Source organism: Rutidosis leptorrhynchoides, chromosome 2, assembly GCF_046630445.1.
Source record: "Rutidosis leptorrhynchoides isolate AG116_Rl617_1_P2 chromosome 2, CSIRO_AGI_Rlap_v1, whole genome shotgun sequence".
In the NCBI taxonomy this organism is placed as follows: domain Eukaryota; kingdom Viridiplantae; phylum Streptophyta; class Magnoliopsida; order Asterales; family Asteraceae; genus Rutidosis; species Rutidosis leptorrhynchoides.
The window spans coordinates 691683695-691702445 of NC_092334.1; the positions used below are offsets into that span (position 1 = coordinate 691683695).

An 18751-nucleotide genomic window follows, 5' to 3' on the forward strand; every position below is an offset into this window, starting at 1 on the left:
GAGGACTATGACTATATTGATTAGGATGATTTCAACATCTCTGAAGAGGGTGAAGATTATCCTAAAGATGAAATTAAGTTTAATCGATTCAATGATGTGGTCAATAGTGAACATGAAGATGACGGGTGCTGTAACAAATCTGTTGAGGATCAGGCCATGTCGGATGATGAGATCTTGCCGAAAACGATGGTGGCAAACGAAGGGGTTAATGTTGAAGATGAAGGGTTATGTTTTGTGGGAATCGATAAATTATTCAACGATGAGGATATTGTTGTCAAGACTACTGATAGGTGTAATGGCCAGGTACCACTTTCCAAGATTGAGAATATTAAATTGGGTAACCCTAATTCCAATGCAAAGCGTGGCCAAGAGTTTATTTATTCATGTCCTCCTATTTCCAAGGAGAAGGTAAACTCTAATTTTTTTTCCAATCGTCGTGGGGCAAAGGGTAATGATAATTCGTCATGCAATGATGTGGGTCCAGATAACACAATTGGGCCTGAGATTGGGTCTCCTGGCTGCTTTAAGTATGGGCCCAATAATGATACCAATGTTTGCACTAACTGTATTCAGTCCAGTGGTAACAATGTTGGGCCAAATCATATTTCTGGGCCCAATACCTTCGTGGATGGTAATCCAACAGACTTTTGTGGTGGGCACACTTCGTGTGGTTACAAAAGGGGAGGAGGTGAGGTTCGTAATAAAAGAACTAAAGGTAGCTGTAAAACCAAAACCTTTGAGATTTCGTACTGTAGCAACTGTTATCTGACTGTAATGCACAATTGCAAAGCGTCATCAAGGATCATGCGATTAAAATCAATGGCACGTAACAAGGGTAAGAGGGGCAAGACGGATAAGGTTCATTGCAGAAACTGTGACAAGAAACCTAGTGAGAAGGTCAGACGACAAAACAAGGACACCTCATCGTCTATGTCCATTAACAACGATGAATTGAAAAAGTATGGGGAGAAGATTGGCTTACGATGGCCATCCTCCGGGCCACAGTAAGCTTGTTTCCTTCCTTTCATTTCCTATTGTTTTTAATGCAGATTCTTTCTCTTAATGTTCGAGGGTTCGCGGTTAAGGGAAAATTTGGATGGGTGTGCAATATCTATATCAAGGAGAGACCTTCTATTGCGGTATTTCAAGAAACAAAATGCGGGTCGGTCAATGATAATTGGGTTCGAGCTTTATGGGGTGAGTCAAACTTCGGGTATGTTCAAAAGGAAGTCGTTGGGAAATCGGGGGGCCTCCTTTTAATTTGGGATTCGAATGTGTTTGATGTCATTGAGTCATGGGGGTGTGAATTTTTTCTAGCTATAAGGGGTATATGGTCTAGGTCGGGGATTGAATCAATCATTGTTAATATTTATGTCCCTCATAACGATCGTGAAAAGATTGAGATGTGGGATTTGTTAGACAAGCTCATCAATAGCATTGATTCAAGTTGGCTTTTGGTTGGTGACTTTAATGAGGTTAGGGCCCCCACGGACCGTCAAAACTCACAATTTCACCAATATAGGGCGGATAGGTTCAATGAATTCATTAATAGGAACCGTTTGATCGAGATTGGGATAAGTGAGAGGAAATTCACAAGGATTAGTGATGATGGATTGAAGTTTAGCAAGCTCGATAGATTCTTGGTCTCGGATAATTTTCATAGTCTTTGGGATGATCTTTCGGTAATTGCTTTAGACCGTCACCTATCGGATCATTGTCCCTTAATGTTACGGGACAAAGTTGTTGATTATGGTCCGAAACCTTTCAAAGTCTTTGAAGAGTGGTTCAATTGTGTTGAGGTTGATAATATTATTTCGGTTACATGGAAAAAACCGGTTCATGGGTTAAGGAAAGATTGCATATTTAGAGATAGGCTAAAGAATGTGAAATCGGCATTGAGAGAGTGGAGCAAATCTAACTTTGGGGGTTTAGATAAAGAAATTAATGAGTTAAAAAAGGAGGCAATGGATTGGGAGATAAAAGCCGAGGCACGATCTCTTGGGGATTCGGACCGTAAAATATGGCTCGATTGTAGGCGCCGGTGGATTGATAAAGAAAGGGTTAAGTCGAACATGCTTAAGCAAAAGGCAAGAATCAAATGGATTCTCGAGGGTGATGAAAACTCGAAGTTCTTTCATGCTTCTATTCGGAGGAGATATAATAAATGCAATATCCGTGGTTTGAATATTAATGGGGTTTGGGTTGAGGATCCAATCTTGGTTAAAAACGCGGTTTTTGAGTATTACTAAAAGATTTTTAGCAGTAACTGTGCAAACAGGCCTAAAATGCCGATGGCTGATGTTAATAAACTGTATGATCGTGCAGACCCTACTGCTTCGGCTACTGATTATCTCGCAAGATCAGTTGGGCCATCTCCTTTGTCCACTGGGCCTGATCAGTTTTTTTTTAGGCATGATCTGCGTGAAATGGGTGTTAATCAGCCTGCTGCTTCCTTCTGTCGCACGATCAGTGAAAATGAGGCCTTGGAACTGGAATGTAGGTTTTGTGAAGAAGAGATTTGGGATGCGTTAAAAGAGTGTGCAAGTAATAAAGCTCCTGGCCTGGACGGATTCAACATGAGTTTTTTTAAAAAGTTTTGGGCAACGATTCGTGAAGATTTAATCGAGGCAATAAATTATTTTTGGCAAACAGGAGAGATATCTTCCTGGTGTAATGAAAGGACCCGTCCTAATCCACCTGGACGAAGTCATCAACATTTGGTCCCATTGCGATAATTGGCTCCAAGTAATGTCCTTATATTGAGCAAATGCACAGCGGAAGACTTAATTCGTACCTGAGAATAAACATGTTTTAAAGTGTCAACCAAAAGGTTGGTGAGTTCATAGGTTTATCATAACAATCATTTCAATATGTTAATAGACCACAAGATTTCATAATCATAAACATAATACACTCGCAAGTGTATGTAAAGCATTCTAAGTGGTTGAGTACTTGGTAACCATACTTAACACTTAATCAACGTCGTATATTCCCTTTATTATGAAATCTCACTACACCGTACCAAGTGTAGTCACCAAAACGAAGTACTGTGCAACCGTTGAATACTGGTCGTCCAGTCCGGTTGGGGTTGTCAGGCCCGATAGATCTATCAACAGGATTCGCGTTTACAATACCCATGTAAATAGTAGTTACCAAGCTACAGGGAAATATGCCAGTGGTACAACTCAACGTAGAATATATTTTTAAGTATTTGTGTCTATTTTGTAAACATTTATAAAAGCAGCGCATGTATTCTCAGCCCAAAAATATATATTGCAAAAGAAATTAAAAAGGGAGCAAATGAAACTCACTTTTGCCTTGAAGGTATTTAATTCGACTTGGTCTCCGATAGATATCACGAACCTAACCATATATATAATATCTCAACATATTTTCTTTTTAAGTAATCGTTACATATATATATACTTTTAATACTTTTAATATTTTCTTAGTCCGTAGTTAGCAGTTCGATGTTAGTGGTCCACAATTAGTTGCTTAAATAAAATAAATAAAGACCCCATCGTATTCGTATTGATCAGAATTAATCTCGACCCATGGTACCATGTTGTCAAATGACGTGTTGCGTACATAAAGTACCGTGTTGTCAAATGACGTGTTGCGTACAATCATGAGGTCTTATGATTAATCTTCTCGTGTTGTTTACGGGTGGTCCTGAAATATATAAAATCAAATCATAAGTAATTATATATAAAATATCATATTAATTAGAAAAGATATGATTAATTTACTTTTTCTCCAAATATTTTCGTAGCTAAACTAGCTTCGGATACCCAATCTTGTTTTAGTCGTAGTTTCTTCATTACAACTCCGTTTTTGTTGGTTCAACTTGCCACTTCCTTGGAACGAGTCAAATTTTAAGAATATGAACTGAAAATACCTTAGTTTTTATTCAAAATCATAGGTTATAGGTCAAACTTTGGTGAAACTTATGAAAGTGATTATTTTCCATCATAAAAACAACATTTAATGATCATTTTTCTAAAAATACTTACACTTTGAGTTAAACCATGAAATTTTTATGTGTTAACATATTCATAAGAAATATCATTTTTCCAGAACATGAACTTCCAATTCAAAGTTCAAGTTGGTTTTTAATTATCCAACCCAAAACAGCCCCCGGTTGCACTCCGACGACGTAGATTCAGTTTTTAAGATGTTCTTTGTAAAACCAAGTTATATCTTGTTAGGTTAGCATATCATTATGATATATTACAGGTCTTGAAGTGTTTTAAAAGTCAAGTTAGAAGGATCTATTTAGTTTGCGAACAAGTTTGAAATCATTCAAACTATGTTCTTGTTGTTAAAATTTTATACCACAAAATAAGATAGCTATATGAATATGAATTGAATAAGATTATGAACAAGGTTACTACCTTAAGTTACTTGGACAAAGTTACTGCAAAAGATAAGAAATAATCTTGGAATCAAAGAGTGGTGGAGTTAGATCAAAAGGTTGGAAGTAAACTTCTTCAAATGGGTGGTTATTTTGATATGTTCTTGAAAGAGTTTTCTTATGGTGTTTAAGGCTTGTAATTGAAGCTAAATGATGGGGAAAATGCTTGGAGATGATCAAGTATGAAGTTAGGAGTATTTTGAGAGATAAATGAGGGTGTAGGTATAAGAAAATAGAGTGAAGAAATGGTGTTCATTTATAAAAACGTTTTTAGTTTATATAAAAAAAAAAGGATTCCTAATTTTTTTTTCTTACTAATAATTCATACTACTTGACAAATTCTAGTTACCTCATATCTAGGGCAGTAATAATGTTGACTAGGATGTTGATTTGATGTGTATATACCAATAGTAAATACGTATAGAAGCTGGGTATGATACGGGTACATATACCCTAGATATACGTATAGAAATCTTGAGGAAACGGAACGAGAATTCAAATATAGCTATCTTTTGTGAATATACTTATATTGTTTTATGTATTTAAGTCCTTAAAAAGTGATTAAATACATTATATATACGATACATGTATAAGCATTATAGATTATAAGTATATATATCAAAGAATGTTACGTATAGTTATCGTTATGAAAACTTAAGTTAGTAGTTTCAAAATATACTTATAACTCATTGTCATTAGTACACAATGAGATGTTAAACCATCCTTAGATCATGTTAAATATATATAAATACATATATGTACACAAACATATAATTATCGTATGTTATATAGTTCGTGATATCATCGGTCATATTGGACGGTCAAACGTTGTGTAAAACTCTTTTCAAAAACACAAATCTCAACAATTTGGATTGCTTATCATGTTGGTATGGTTTAATTTATGTAAATATTAATCTCATAAATATAATTTGGTCGGAAAATTCCAGGTCATTACAGTACCTACCCGTTAAAGAAATTTCGTCCCCGAAATTTGATAGAGGTTGTTATGGATAACAATAAGAAGGTTTTCATGACAAATATAAGGTGATAATGGAGTTTTATCATCATTGAGTAATGTAGATAAAACGATTCGATTATGCGAAGAATATAAATGAGACTATCGTAAAAGAGTGAGATGAGTAAAATATATTCGTCTTAACCGATGACGTAGTTATGATTGATTTCTGGGATTTAAGGGATTTTAAGAGAATCTTACGTAATAAGATTTGGTTCTTTGGTGATTAAGGAAATCAGGATCTTCTTTGATTATATGCAATAATCTGTTTCGATTGCTCTGTCGGATATTTAACTATAAATTCACCCCTTCGTTTCCTTATTTTCCACGACTCACACCTTCTATTCTTTCTCCCTTGATTCTTACTTTAAAGCATTCATCAATATGCTCCTTCCAGTCCTGATTCTTGATATACTCCTAACTTTTATATCTGTCATTCTTCTTTTTCATCTACCACCAGAAGAATCTATTTACTTCTACTATACTCTTATGTTTATAGTGTTTCTAATTCTCCCGTGTCTCTATATTGCTATCTGCATCGATATACATGGTTTGTAATTTCGGGGTTATTATCGAAGTTTATATTCTTCATTATTTTTCAGAGCTTCATGCTTTCGTTTTCTCTTCCCGACTTCGAGTCAAGCGAGTAATGGTCCGGAATTCGTAGATATGAAATTCAGAATGAACATAGCTAATACTCTAAGAAGAAAATGGTAATAGAACGATTTTGATTTGTTAAATTACCAGAATACCCTGGAGAAGACCGAGTCATCCAGAAAAATATTCTCTTGATATGTTTAGAGATTAGATAGAATGTAAGAGTCGTGTAAATGGCACATGATGACGGTACTGTGAATCATCATGCTTCATTAGAAACTCAGCATGACTTACTGTAATATAATGACGTTGATCAAGTGTCATTATATTATACTAATCCATGCTTCAGTTCCCAACACTACTTCTAAACATTCATATTTTAAACTCGAAGGTTTCAGAATTTAGAAACTAATACAGTTTCTTTTATGTTGCAGATATTACGGAGAGATAAATGATCTCAGATAAGAATAGTTGTGAAAATATCGCCAGAAATATGGAGGATATTTATAATAGAACATACGAGAATATCTTAGAATTTCTAATATCAATGGATGATGAAGAAGATTTGTCTGTGAAGGTTTAGAATGAGAAATAAGATGTTTGCTAACGATTTCAGCAGGCACAGAATCATTTGGATTCTTTGAAGGCAAACTTATTCTTTGTGATTTGTCCACGGCTTTCTTCATAGTTTCACATAATCCGCTTTTCGGTACTAAATTTTCTATCGAGCGTTCCTAACACTCCTTTCTTTATCATCAAACTTTTGGCCATTAAGATCATCTACAACATGCTGCTTCGTCAGCATTTTCAAAGTTAACTGATCTGGGTCATTGGTTATCAAACCGAGGTAGTTTCAGGAGAATTGTGTTTTTAGAATGATTAATCGCTGATGGTAATATTGTGAAATATAAAAGGTTCCCCAGTAACAATAAAGAGTACGCATATATATCGCGGTTATAATAAAGTTGTTTCAGATGAAAAGTCAGAGTTGACTTGCTGGAGCTGTGACAAAATTAGCTACTTTGGAAAGGGATTGCAAAACGATCTTCGGTAATAACAATGTCAAAGGAACTAGAACAGATACGTGTAAAACGTTTACTCAGTTTCCGAGGGTTTTTCAGGTGCATAACTATATGCATCAATCTTTTCTTCCGTAGATGAAGTGCGGTTGGTTTATCCTCTCGATTGAGGTGTTTTTAAGAATCATGATAGATTTGAACACTGATTGTAATCGTCGAGATACAATGAGGTTTAAGATGAAATAAAGTGGCAATCTTGAAGAAATGTTTAGTTTCATATGTTATAATCAATATTTTAATTCATTTTAATTGTCCAATGTCATTAGTCCACAATCGATAGTCCACAGTAACAGTCCAATAATTCATATATAGTTTAATATATAATATACGAATTAATTAATACGTGTCGTGACCCGTATACCTCTCAGACTCGATCACAACTCAAACTATATATATTATTGTAGAATCAACCTCAACCCTGTATAGAGAACTCGATCATTACTGCATATAGAGTGTCTATGGTGATTCCAAATAATATATATAGATGCGTCGATATGATATGTCAAAACATTGTATACGTGTCCCGATATTTAAAGTGCGTAAAATAATTACAGAAATTAAATGACGATAAATAAAAGTGCGATAATTAAATTACGATAAATAAACTGCGATAAATAAAATGTAATCAGTTAGCTAGGAAGAGTTAGCTGGAACAGTTAGCGTGGATTCTTAACAAAATTTTTCATAGTTAATTTGTTTGTTTCTAACAGATTTTATTTTGCCATATGTTTTCTTCATATGCCACTTGTTGGATTCTGGGAAGTCAAAATCCAAATATGAAATTGAATGAAAATGGTTATTCTGCGGTGAACGGATACGTATATCGGTGGTTGTAAGTAGGATAGTAAATGACTGTTGAATCAGCTTCGACGAATGTACAATGTAACTTATTAGGATGAAATCTAATTATTCCTCGGGTATTACCTACCCGTTAAAAAAAAAATTCACCATTAATATTTTATACAAAAGAACTTTTAATTACAATCTTTATGAAAACATATATACATATATATTTTCTTCAGATGAAATCATGAATTTAATGAGTTAATATGATATTAATCTCATTTGCTTTTCAGTTTGAGCTAGAATAAGAAATCTCTAAAACTTTTTGAAACCACATATTCTTCGCAGAATATCAATGAAGTTATGGATCAATACTTCATCGTTCATTATTGTTGGTACTCCTTGGTATCTATGGTGCGTATGATGTTGATGTTTGTGGGACAGATTATGATGTTTAGACGTGTGATGCGGATGTTGTTTGTTAGTGGTGATGATGGTATTGTTGATGTTATTGATGGTGGTGCTGATTATGCTGCTGGTGCTGATGCTGGTGTTTGCAACCTTCGCACCATGTTCTCCAAAGCCGTCACGCGAGCGCGAAGTTCGTTAACTTCTGCTAGTACACCGGGATGATTGGCGGTTGGAGCGAGTGAATGAACAAGATTTGTAATATGGGATAGTATATAATCGTGATGAGATACTCTAGAAATGAGAGAGAAAATGGTGTTTCGAATAGGTTCGCCGGTAAGTGCTTCAGGTTCATCGCCAAGAGGGCAATTTGGTGGATGGAATGGATCACCTTATTCTTGTCTCCAGTGACTTAGTATATTACGAACCCATCCCCAATTCATCCAGAATAGATGATGGGAAATTGGTTGATCCATTCCGGTGACGCTGCTTTCGGAGCCATGGAAATCCATATCGGCATAACTGTCGGAATCTGAAGAATTCGAACTAGATGCGGAATCCATCTTGTATAATGGGGAAAATGAATTTTTGGTATGGAATAGATTATAGGAGTTAGATTTGGTACTCTTCAATACATAATTTACATATGTATATATAATACCAAAATCCCGTAAATTACGGAGAATCTTTGAAAAGATATCAGTCAAAGTTCGCAATAACAGATATGCTAAGATAAGAATTCGTCTATACACTATCAATGCAGTAAATGTAGTAAAACATGTCTAGACTTATGAATGATAAGCAGGTAATTTCCTAAGGATGATAAGCAGATGATTTCCGACTAGAAATGATAAGCAAAACTTTTGACATGTAGACACGGTCGAAGTCCATACTCATTAATGCATCCTAACAACTACTAGTTAGACACACTAATGCAAGACCTGGTTCGCTACGACCACCGCTCTGATACCAACTGAAAGGACCCGTCCTAATCCACCTGGACGAAGTCATCAACATTTGGTCCCATTGCGATGATCGGCTCCAAGTAATGTCCTTATATTGAGCAAATGCACAGTGGAAGACTTAATTCGTACCTGAGAATAAACATGCTTTAAAGTGTCAACCAAAAGGTTGGTGAGTTCATAGGTTTATCATAACAATCATTTCAATATGTTAATAGACCACAAGATTTCATAATCATAAACATAATACACTCGCAAGTGTATGTAAAGCATTCTAAGTGGTTGAGTACTTGGTAACCATACTTAACATTTAATCAACGTCGCATATTCCCTTTATTATGAAATCTCACTACACCGTACCAAGTGTAGTCACCAAAACGAAGTACTGTGCAACCGTTGAATACTGGTCGTCCAGTCCGGTTGGGGTTGTCAGGCCCGATAGATCTATCAACAGGATTTGCGTTTACAATACCCATGTAAATAGTAGTTACCAAGCTACAGGGAAATATGCCAGTGGTACAACTCAACGTAGAATATATTTTTAAGTACTTGTGTCTATTTTGTAAACATTTATAAAAGCAGCGCATGTATTCTCAGCCCAAAAATATATATTGCAAAAGCAATTAAAAAGGGAGCAAATGAAACTCACTTTTGCCTTGAAGGTATTTAATTCGACTTGGTCTCCGATAGATATCACGAACCTAACCATATATATAATATATCAACATATTTTCTTTTTAAGTAATCGTTACATATATATATACTTTTAATATTTTCTTAGTCCGTAGTTAGCAGTCCGATGTTAGTGGTCCACAATTATTTGCTTAAATAAAATAAATAAAGACCCCATCGTATTCGTATTGATCAGAATTAATCTCGACCCACGGTACCATGTTGTCAAATGACGTGTTGCGTACATAAAGTACCGTGTTGTCAAATGACGTGTTGCGTACAATCATGAGGTCTTATGATTAATCTTCTCGTGTTGTTTACGGGTGGTCCTGAAATATATAAAATCAAATCATAAGTAATTATATATAAAATATCATATTAATTAGAAAAGATATGATTAATTTACTTTTTCTCCAAATATTTTCGTAGCTAAACTAGCTTCGGATACCCAATCTTGTTTTAGTCGTAGTTTCTTCATTACAACTCCGTTTTTGTTGGGTTAACTTGCCACTTCCTTGGAACGAGTCAAATTTTAAGAATATGAAATGAAAATACCTTAGTTTGTATTCGAAATCATAGGTTATAGGTCAAACTTTGGTGAAACTTATAAAAGTGATTATTTTCCATCATAAAAACAACATTTAATGATCATTTTTCTAAAAATACTTACACTTTGAGTTAAACCATGAAATTTTTATGTGTTAACATATTCATAAGAAATATCATTTTTCCAGAACATGAACTTCCAATTCAAAGTTCAAGATGGTTTTTAATTATCCAACCCAAAACAGCCCCCGGTTGCACTCCGACGACGTAGATTCAGTTTTTAAGATGTTCTTTGTAAAACCAAGTTATATCTTGTTAGGTTAGCATATCATTATGATATATTACAGGTCTTGAAGTGTTTTAAAAGTCAAGTTAGAATTATCTATTTAGTTTGCGAACAAGTTTGAAATCATTCAAACTATGTTCTTGTTGTTAAAATTTTATACCACAAAATAAGATAGCTATATGAATATGAATTGAATAAGATTATGAACAAGGTTACTACCTCAAGTTACTTGGACAAAGTTACTGCAAAAGATAAGAAATAATCTTGAAATCAAAGAGTGGTGGAGTTAGATCAAAAGGTTGGAAGTAAACTTCTTCAAATGGGTGGTTATTTTGATATGTTCTTGAAAGAGTTTTCTTATGGTGTTTAAGGCTTGTAATTGAAGCTAAATGATGGGGAAAATGCTTGGAGATGATTAAGTATGAAGTTAGGAGTATTTTGAGAGATAAATGAGGGTGTAGGTATAAGAAAATGGAGTGAAGAAATGGTGTTCATTTATAAAAACGTTTTTAGTTTATAAAAAAAAAAAAGGATTTCTAATTTTGTTTTCTTACTAATAATTCATACTACTTGACAAATTCTAGTTACCTCATATCTAGGGCAGTAATAATGTTGATTAGGATGTTGATTTAATGTGTATATACCAATAGTAAATACGTATAGAAGCTGGGTATGATACGGGTACATATACCCTAGATATACGTATAGAAATCTTGAGGAAACGGAACGAGAATTCAAATATAGCTATCTTTTGTGAATATACTTATATTGTTTTATGTATTTAAGTCCTTAAAAAGTAATTAAATACATTATATATACGATACATGTATAAGCATTATAGATTATAAGTATATATATCAAAGAATGTTACGTATAGTTATCGTTTTGAAAACTTAAGTTAGTAGTTTCAAAATATACTTATAACTCATTGTCATTAGTACACAATGAGATGTTAAACCATCCTTAGATTATGTTAAATATATATAAATACATATATATACACAAACGTATAATTATCGTATGTTATATAGTTCGTGATATCATCGGTCATATTGGACGGTCAAACGTTGTGTAAAACTCTTTTCAAAAACACAAGTCTCAACAATTTGGATTGCTTATCATGTTGGTGGTTTAATTTATGTAAATATTAATCTCATTAATATAATTTGGTCGGAAAATTCCAGGTCATTACATGTAATTCCTCTTTTATCACTCTTATTCCAAAAAAACTTGATCCGGTGAGCTTAAGCGAGTATCGACCTATTAGTTTAATTGGTGGTTTTTATAAATTAATTGCCAAAATTCTTTCACTTTGACTTAAAAGGGTGATCCCAAATCTTGTGGGCTTTGAGCAAAGTGCTTTCATCAAAGGGAGGAATATCATTGATGGGGTTCTAGTCGCGAACGAATCGCTTGAATATCTTAAGAGTAAGCGTATGAAAAGTATGATGTTCAAGGTGGATTTTGAGAAGGCTTTTGATAGTCTTAATTGGGAGTTTTTGGATGAAATGATGACTATAATGGGTTTTGGACTCAAATGGAGAACCTGGATTGCCTCTTGTCTCAAATCGGCTTCTATCTCGGTTCTTGTGAATGGCTCTCCAACGAAGGAATTCAAATTAGATCGGGATGTTCGACAAGGTGACCCTTTATCACCCTTTCTCTTCATTATAGCGGCTGAAGGTCTTAATTGGCTCACGAAATCGGCGGTAGTTAATAATCTTTATCGGGGGGTGGAAATTGGCAAAGATAGGATTCCTATTTCACATTTGCAGTATGCGGATGATACCATTTTTTTGGCACTTGGAGTTTTGAGAATATCGAAAGTCTTATTAAACTCTTGAAATGCTTCGAACTTAGTTCCGGTCTTAAGGTTAATTATAACAAAAGCAATCTTTTCGGGGTAGGCGTCGACAAGAACGAAGTTGAGGAGATGGCACATATTTTCGGATGTAAGATGGGATCCTTCCCCTCTACCTATCTCGGGCTACCAATCGGTGCGAATATGAAGAAAATTTCTAGTTGGAAGCCGGTTGTGGATAAATTTGAAAAAAGGTTATCGGATTGGAAAGCGCGTGCGATGTCTTTCGGTGGACGTTTGACTCTCGTGAGCTCGGTTCTTAATAGTATCCCGTTGTATTACTTCTCGATCTTCCGTGCCCCGCCTACCGTGCTTAAAAAACTCGAGTGTGTAAGACGTAAATTCTTTTGGGGTGGGTCGGGTGACGAGGCTAAAATCTCGTGGGTTAAATGGGATGATGTCATTCGTCCTTGGGCAGATGGTGGGCTTAATTTGGGTTCCCTAAATTGTAAAAATCTTGCATTAATTGGCAAGTGGTGGTGGAGGTTTAATACCGAAGCCACTTCCTTGTGGGTTAATGTTATCAAAAGCATTTATGGGGTTTCGGGGTCTCTAAACTCGGGCGGGATTATGTTACCTTCTATTGCTAACACTCCGTGGAGTAATATTGTTAAAGCAGGTCTCGAGATCGATAGCCTTGGTGTGGAATTTTCTAAATCCTTTACAAGGGTGATCGGGAATGGAAGCAACACAAACTTTTGGGATGATATTTGGATTAAGGACAAACCGCTTAAGGAGATTTTCAATAGGTTGGTGCGACTTGAATCAAAGCCTAGTGCAAAAGTGGCGGATCGAGTAACATGGCTTGAAGGTAAACCAAACTTCAAATGGGATTGGATACGCATGGTCACGGGTCGAACAAGAGGTGAACTACAAGATTTGGAGACTTTGTTAGCATCCTTGGTAATGAACCCGGAAAAGGAAGACTCTTGGTTTTGGAATCTAAATGGAAGTGGGAATTTTTCTACAAAAAAACTAACAAAAGTTTTAATGGAAAAAATTTATCCTTCGCGGGCGAGTGCAAATTCTATAGCAACGATGAAAAATAATCTTGTCCCAAAAAAAGTGGGTGTCTTCGTTTGGAGGGCTAAGCGGGAAAGAATTCCCGTGTTAATTGAGCTTGACAAACGGGGTATTGATCTTGATTCGGTTCGGTGTCCATTGTGTGATGAAGATATTGAATCGGTCAAACATTCACTTCTTGAGTGCAAACATGTCGAGAATATTTGGCGAAAGGTCTTTTCTTGGTGGGGATTTGGTTCGGTCAACCTAACTTATGGGAATCTTCTTAGCGGTTTTTGTCCTCTTCAATGTTCCGAATTGGGTAGCAAAATTTGGAAAGCGGTTAAATGGACGAGTTGCTACCTTATTTGGAAAAATCGGAATCAAATGGTCTTCAAAAAATCTTTTTGGTCTCCTCCGAATGCGCTTAGTGAGATACAAGTAATGAGCTATGATTGGATCGCGAAACGTTGCAAAGAGATAAAGATAGAATGGCATGATTGGCTACATAATCCACACGTTTTTTTATAATTCGATTGTGAGTTTAGTATAATAGTGTAGGATTCTAGCTCAGTATCTTTACGCTATGTACTCGTGAGAACTACAATGTACTTGTGGAATTTTTTCTGAGATTTAATATATATTGCTTTTCAAAAAAAAAAAAAAATAAAAAAAAAAAAAGGGGGGTACAGGAATCACCCGTCTAATATATGGGTAAACCACAGGGACCAAGGTCATAATTTTTTCTTTAATCTTGACCTATCTAGATGAATACTTCTTAAGAGCCCAATAGTTTGTGCATTTGTCAGTCAAATCTACTTGGCTACATTGAACCTTGAAATCTAACATTTTTACAACATCGAAAAATTAGAAACATTTTAAACATTTCTTGCTCCAAGTCGTATTCTTGAATAAATAATCTTAAAAAAAAAAACTCACAATCGTTATTTTAACATTGAAAAGTCCAACTTTTTCTCAATTACAAAACTCTCCTTTCCAAAGAACTTTTTAACTCACCCCACACAGTAACCACTCATACCAACCACCCAAAAACAAAACACAAGAGCAATACAAACCGTCAAAAAGCTAACTTTACACTTTTTCTAATAAACCAATCAATCTAATAAAAAATAAATCTATCTAATCCAATTTAATCATTGGGTAAAACCCCATTAAATAAGCTACACTAAACAAGTAAATTGAGAAGATTGCTCACAGTATCTAGAGAGTATGAATACACTTACGTAGATGAACGCTGTCTAATCAAATTATCACGTTTTTTTTTTTTTTTTTTACGATGGCAATACTTACTGTGATAATATCAAAAGAGCAAATACTAGGTCATATCTTGTGTTGGTTCTTTAAGACACTACACTGACATGATGATTTATAGCTTCTCTAATTGACCTTGGTGATTGTTGTTGTTCTTGTTCTAATTTCCTTTTGTGTAAAAATAATGAAGATATAGTTTTCACTGCAACCACTTTTCTCACTAGTAATTCCCATCTTTCTTCTTCCTTCTTGTTTCTCATTTGTTTCCCTTTTGTTTTCAAGTGCCTAAACACATAGAATTTCCAAAATTAAAATCAGCAAATCCCATATTTCGATCATAATCATAATACTTACTCCGTATTATATAAGATTCAACTCTGCCAATGAAGCATTGCTTCAACGGCATCCCCTTCACCTTGTGTGTTAGGGCCGGGGGTTAGGTCATGGGTTCGAGTCTCGCTCTGTCCATCCTATTAATTAATCTGCCTAAAATATGGATATCCAGATTGACCCCGGGGTTTTCTCCTGGATCCATTCAGGATTCAAACCCGATCCACCTACCCCTCGAGATGGTTAAAGGATCGGGTTCCTCCCGAACGCGTGTGTGCAAATGATGAGTGTCGTTGAAATAAATGATACACTGATGCAAGTTTGCGTTCAAAAAAAATAAAATATAAGATTCAACTCTTATTGGGATACCAAAGAGCCAATGGCTTGGCGGTATAAGGTCACCCTTACAACCTTGAGGTTGAGGGTTCGAGTCCTGCTTAGGACATTTCGTGGCGTATATATTTGTGTTAGTATTATGTGGGTGTGTGAGTTTGCCTTTCAAAAAAAACTCTTATTGGGATATATTGCATTCCATAAATAGATAATACTAATACTAATTCTAAAACACAATAACCAGTTTAGACAAAGCAATTACTTTACTATTACTAATACTACTAGTGATTTAAAACGCACTAATCATATAATCTATTTCGAAACGCAAAAGGGAAAAAATTTTACCTGCACAAGGGAACTTTACAAGTCGATTCGGGCAATTCACAGATCGACGAATGGAGTTTAAAGAGCTGCCACAAACGTTTACACCGAACACAACCACCATTAACTCTCTTCTTACACTTTGCAAAATGTCGAATTGAGCGTTGAAGACCTTCACATATCGAAAATTTGCTACAAGGTGCTCTGTTCTTACTAGATACCTTGTCATATGGTCCTACACTTGTACAACCTTCCGTACAAATGTGCTCTAAACAATCCATTGCCTCACTTAATTGGAAATATAAACTTTGTTCTTGCAGATGCTTCCTTGTACTCTTTCTCCTCTGCACATTTATATGAGATTCAATTCAATCAATATCAATATGGACTACCCTTTTGGCTCAAGAAATCCAATAGGATTCCAGCGGAATTAGAATTGAATGTAGACACAACGCGTGTCGAATTTCAATTTCAATTCCGCCGAAATCCCATTGAATTCCGTGAACCAAACGGGCAGTATTTTCATTTTCAAGATAAACACAATCTATACGCACCGATTCAGTTTCATCGATGAACTTGAGAATTTCGAGTTCGAGAAACGGATCATTATTGTGAAGAAACTTCCATCCTTCAGTTTCCTTAACGGATTTAAATCTGTTAGAAATCAGTTTCATACATTTCAGGTAAAGATCAGGTGCATCGCAGAGTCTAGCAAGCTGTAGATCATCAACCACGTTCTCAATTGTCAGCCGTCGGATCAAAAACTTTGTACATTTCATCTTCAACGTTGGCACCAAATAAACATGTGCTAACGCCAACAGATGAATTCCAAAACTCTCCATTTCCTCCTCGCTGCATCTGCGGCAGTTGTAACAAACTTCGAGTGGTCAGACAATTAATTTCATTATTGAATTAATTAAAATAATCACGAATTAAATCACGTGTTCATTCGCACGTGTTTAATTTCGTAACTGACCTGATCGTATACAGGAATTGAACAAACGCCTCAACAGCTTCACAAGGAACACCGAGAATCCGAATTGTGTTCTCGGAGCTCCGTTTATTCATCGGCGTATGAATAATGCTTTCCAACACCGGAGAGGCTTTCGACTGAAATTGCACAAATTATTTAATAATTAGTAGTCCATCTCAAAAAGACGAAAGGATTTGCAATAGCATTATTTTTTATTGTTAATTATTTACCAGAATTTGAGCGTGCGCCGGAATTTTACGGCCACGTGATGTTAAAATGTATATAATCTCAACCGATTCGGTGGATACATGATCGGATTCGTGATTTCGAGATGATATTTGACTTCTACACATTATTTGGGGTATAAATTCCGCTCGCCGGAAAATATATATAGTATTAAAGTTGCCGGAAATGGTGTTAGTTAAGTAAATTTTGTAGAAACAGTTAAGCGTTGTATACTACTCTGTATTTCGATTACCATATTTGTACCTTTATTTATAGGCGATGTGTTCCAAAAAGAGTGTTACACGATCGATCATACATACATAATTTAATGACCTACGCGCACTTACTCGCGCGTGTCTCTAGCCAAATACGTAATCAAATGTCGACTTTGTTTAATACACCCTCCGTCTCATTCCAATAGTACACAGACAAAAAACACACAGTTTTAGGAAATCCCACTAACTTCATTTCTCCACCAATGAAATATCTTCTCTCTCCAGATCCACCAATGAAATATCTTCTTTTCTTTCTATTTATGGAAGTGAACTATCAGAATGGGACAGCCCAAAATAGAATAATGGCCTATTGGAATGAGACGGAAGTAGTAATAAGTTAAGTATCAATCTATATATCTATATATTTCTATATTATCATATAAATCTTTAAAATAATAATTTTATAAATAAATATTATTCAAACTTAAAAAATACAAAAATAAATAAACAAAATTAAGTCCCCGTAATAATGTGATTAAAATAATTAATTTGTATCTAATAAAAATATTAACATGTTAATTATATAATATATAAAGCATTATGTACCACCCTTATAATAAAGGGTTAAGGCTACTCATGGTTCATATACTTTTCATTTTGTCCCGATGTAGTCCATATACCCAAAAAATTACTATTATAGTGCATAAACTTTTAAAAAGTGTGTCGATGTAGTCCACTGACCTGATAAATAGGTTGATCGATTTTAAACCGTTGATCTTCAAAAAAGTATACATTTTTTTTTGTCCCGATGTAGTCCATATACCCCAAAAAAGTACTAATGTAGTTCACATACTTTTAAAAAGTGTATCGATGTAGGCCATAAACTTTCAAAAGTGTATCGATGTAAACAAAATGTGACCTGTAAAACCGGTAACAAGTTACCTATGGACTACATCGATACACTTTTTAAAAGTTTATGAACTATAATAGTATTTTTTTGGGTATATGGACTATATCGGGACAAAACGAAAAGTATATGAACCTTGAGTAGCCTTAACCCTATAATAAAAAACTCCATGACCTTATGTAAAATATTTAAAGTATTATGTACAACTTTATAATAAAACACCCTCATAATCATATGTACAATATTCGAAGCATTATGTACAACCTTATAATAAAACACCCTCATGACCATATACCAACTTTAAAACAAATTGTACAATCTTTTACAAAACACCTCACGAACACATGTACAAATTTTGAAGCATATTGTACAAAAACTTCATATAATAATTTTATTTTAATTTTTGAAAAATTTTCAAGAGTCATTTGTTATCTATAACTTCTATTAAATCTCTAAAATGATAATGTCATCATTTCACAATTTAACTCTTCATTTTGCTCAAACTTGTCATTTATAAAAATATGAATAATGTCATTAATCTTAATTAATT

At 34.7% G+C, this 18751-nt stretch overlaps 2 protein-coding genes across 2 annotated transcripts; one reads left to right on the plus strand and one right to left on the minus strand.

Moving 5' to 3' along the window:
- The first annotated feature begins 1043 nt into the window (after positions 1–1043).
- Positions 1044–2249, plus strand: LOC139890365 (uncharacterized). The gene has a single exon (XM_071873254.1). It carries the CDS (start codon positions 1044–1046, stop codon positions 2247–2249), a length of 1206 nt encoding a protein of 401 aa, XP_071729355.1.
- A 13652-nt stretch (positions 2250–15901) lies between these two features.
- Positions 15902–17302, minus strand: LOC139894061 (BTB/POZ and TAZ domain-containing protein 1-like). Its single transcript, XM_071877256.1, has 4 exons — positions 17085–17302; positions 16858–16991; positions 16436–16739; positions 15902–16225 (listed from the first exon to the last, which is right to left on the minus strand). Exons 1-4 carry the CDS (start codon positions 17205–17207, stop codon positions 15902–15904), a joined length of 885 nt encoding a protein of 294 aa, XP_071733357.1. The 5' UTR covers positions 17208–17302.
- Positions 17303–18751: the final 1449 nt, after the last annotated feature.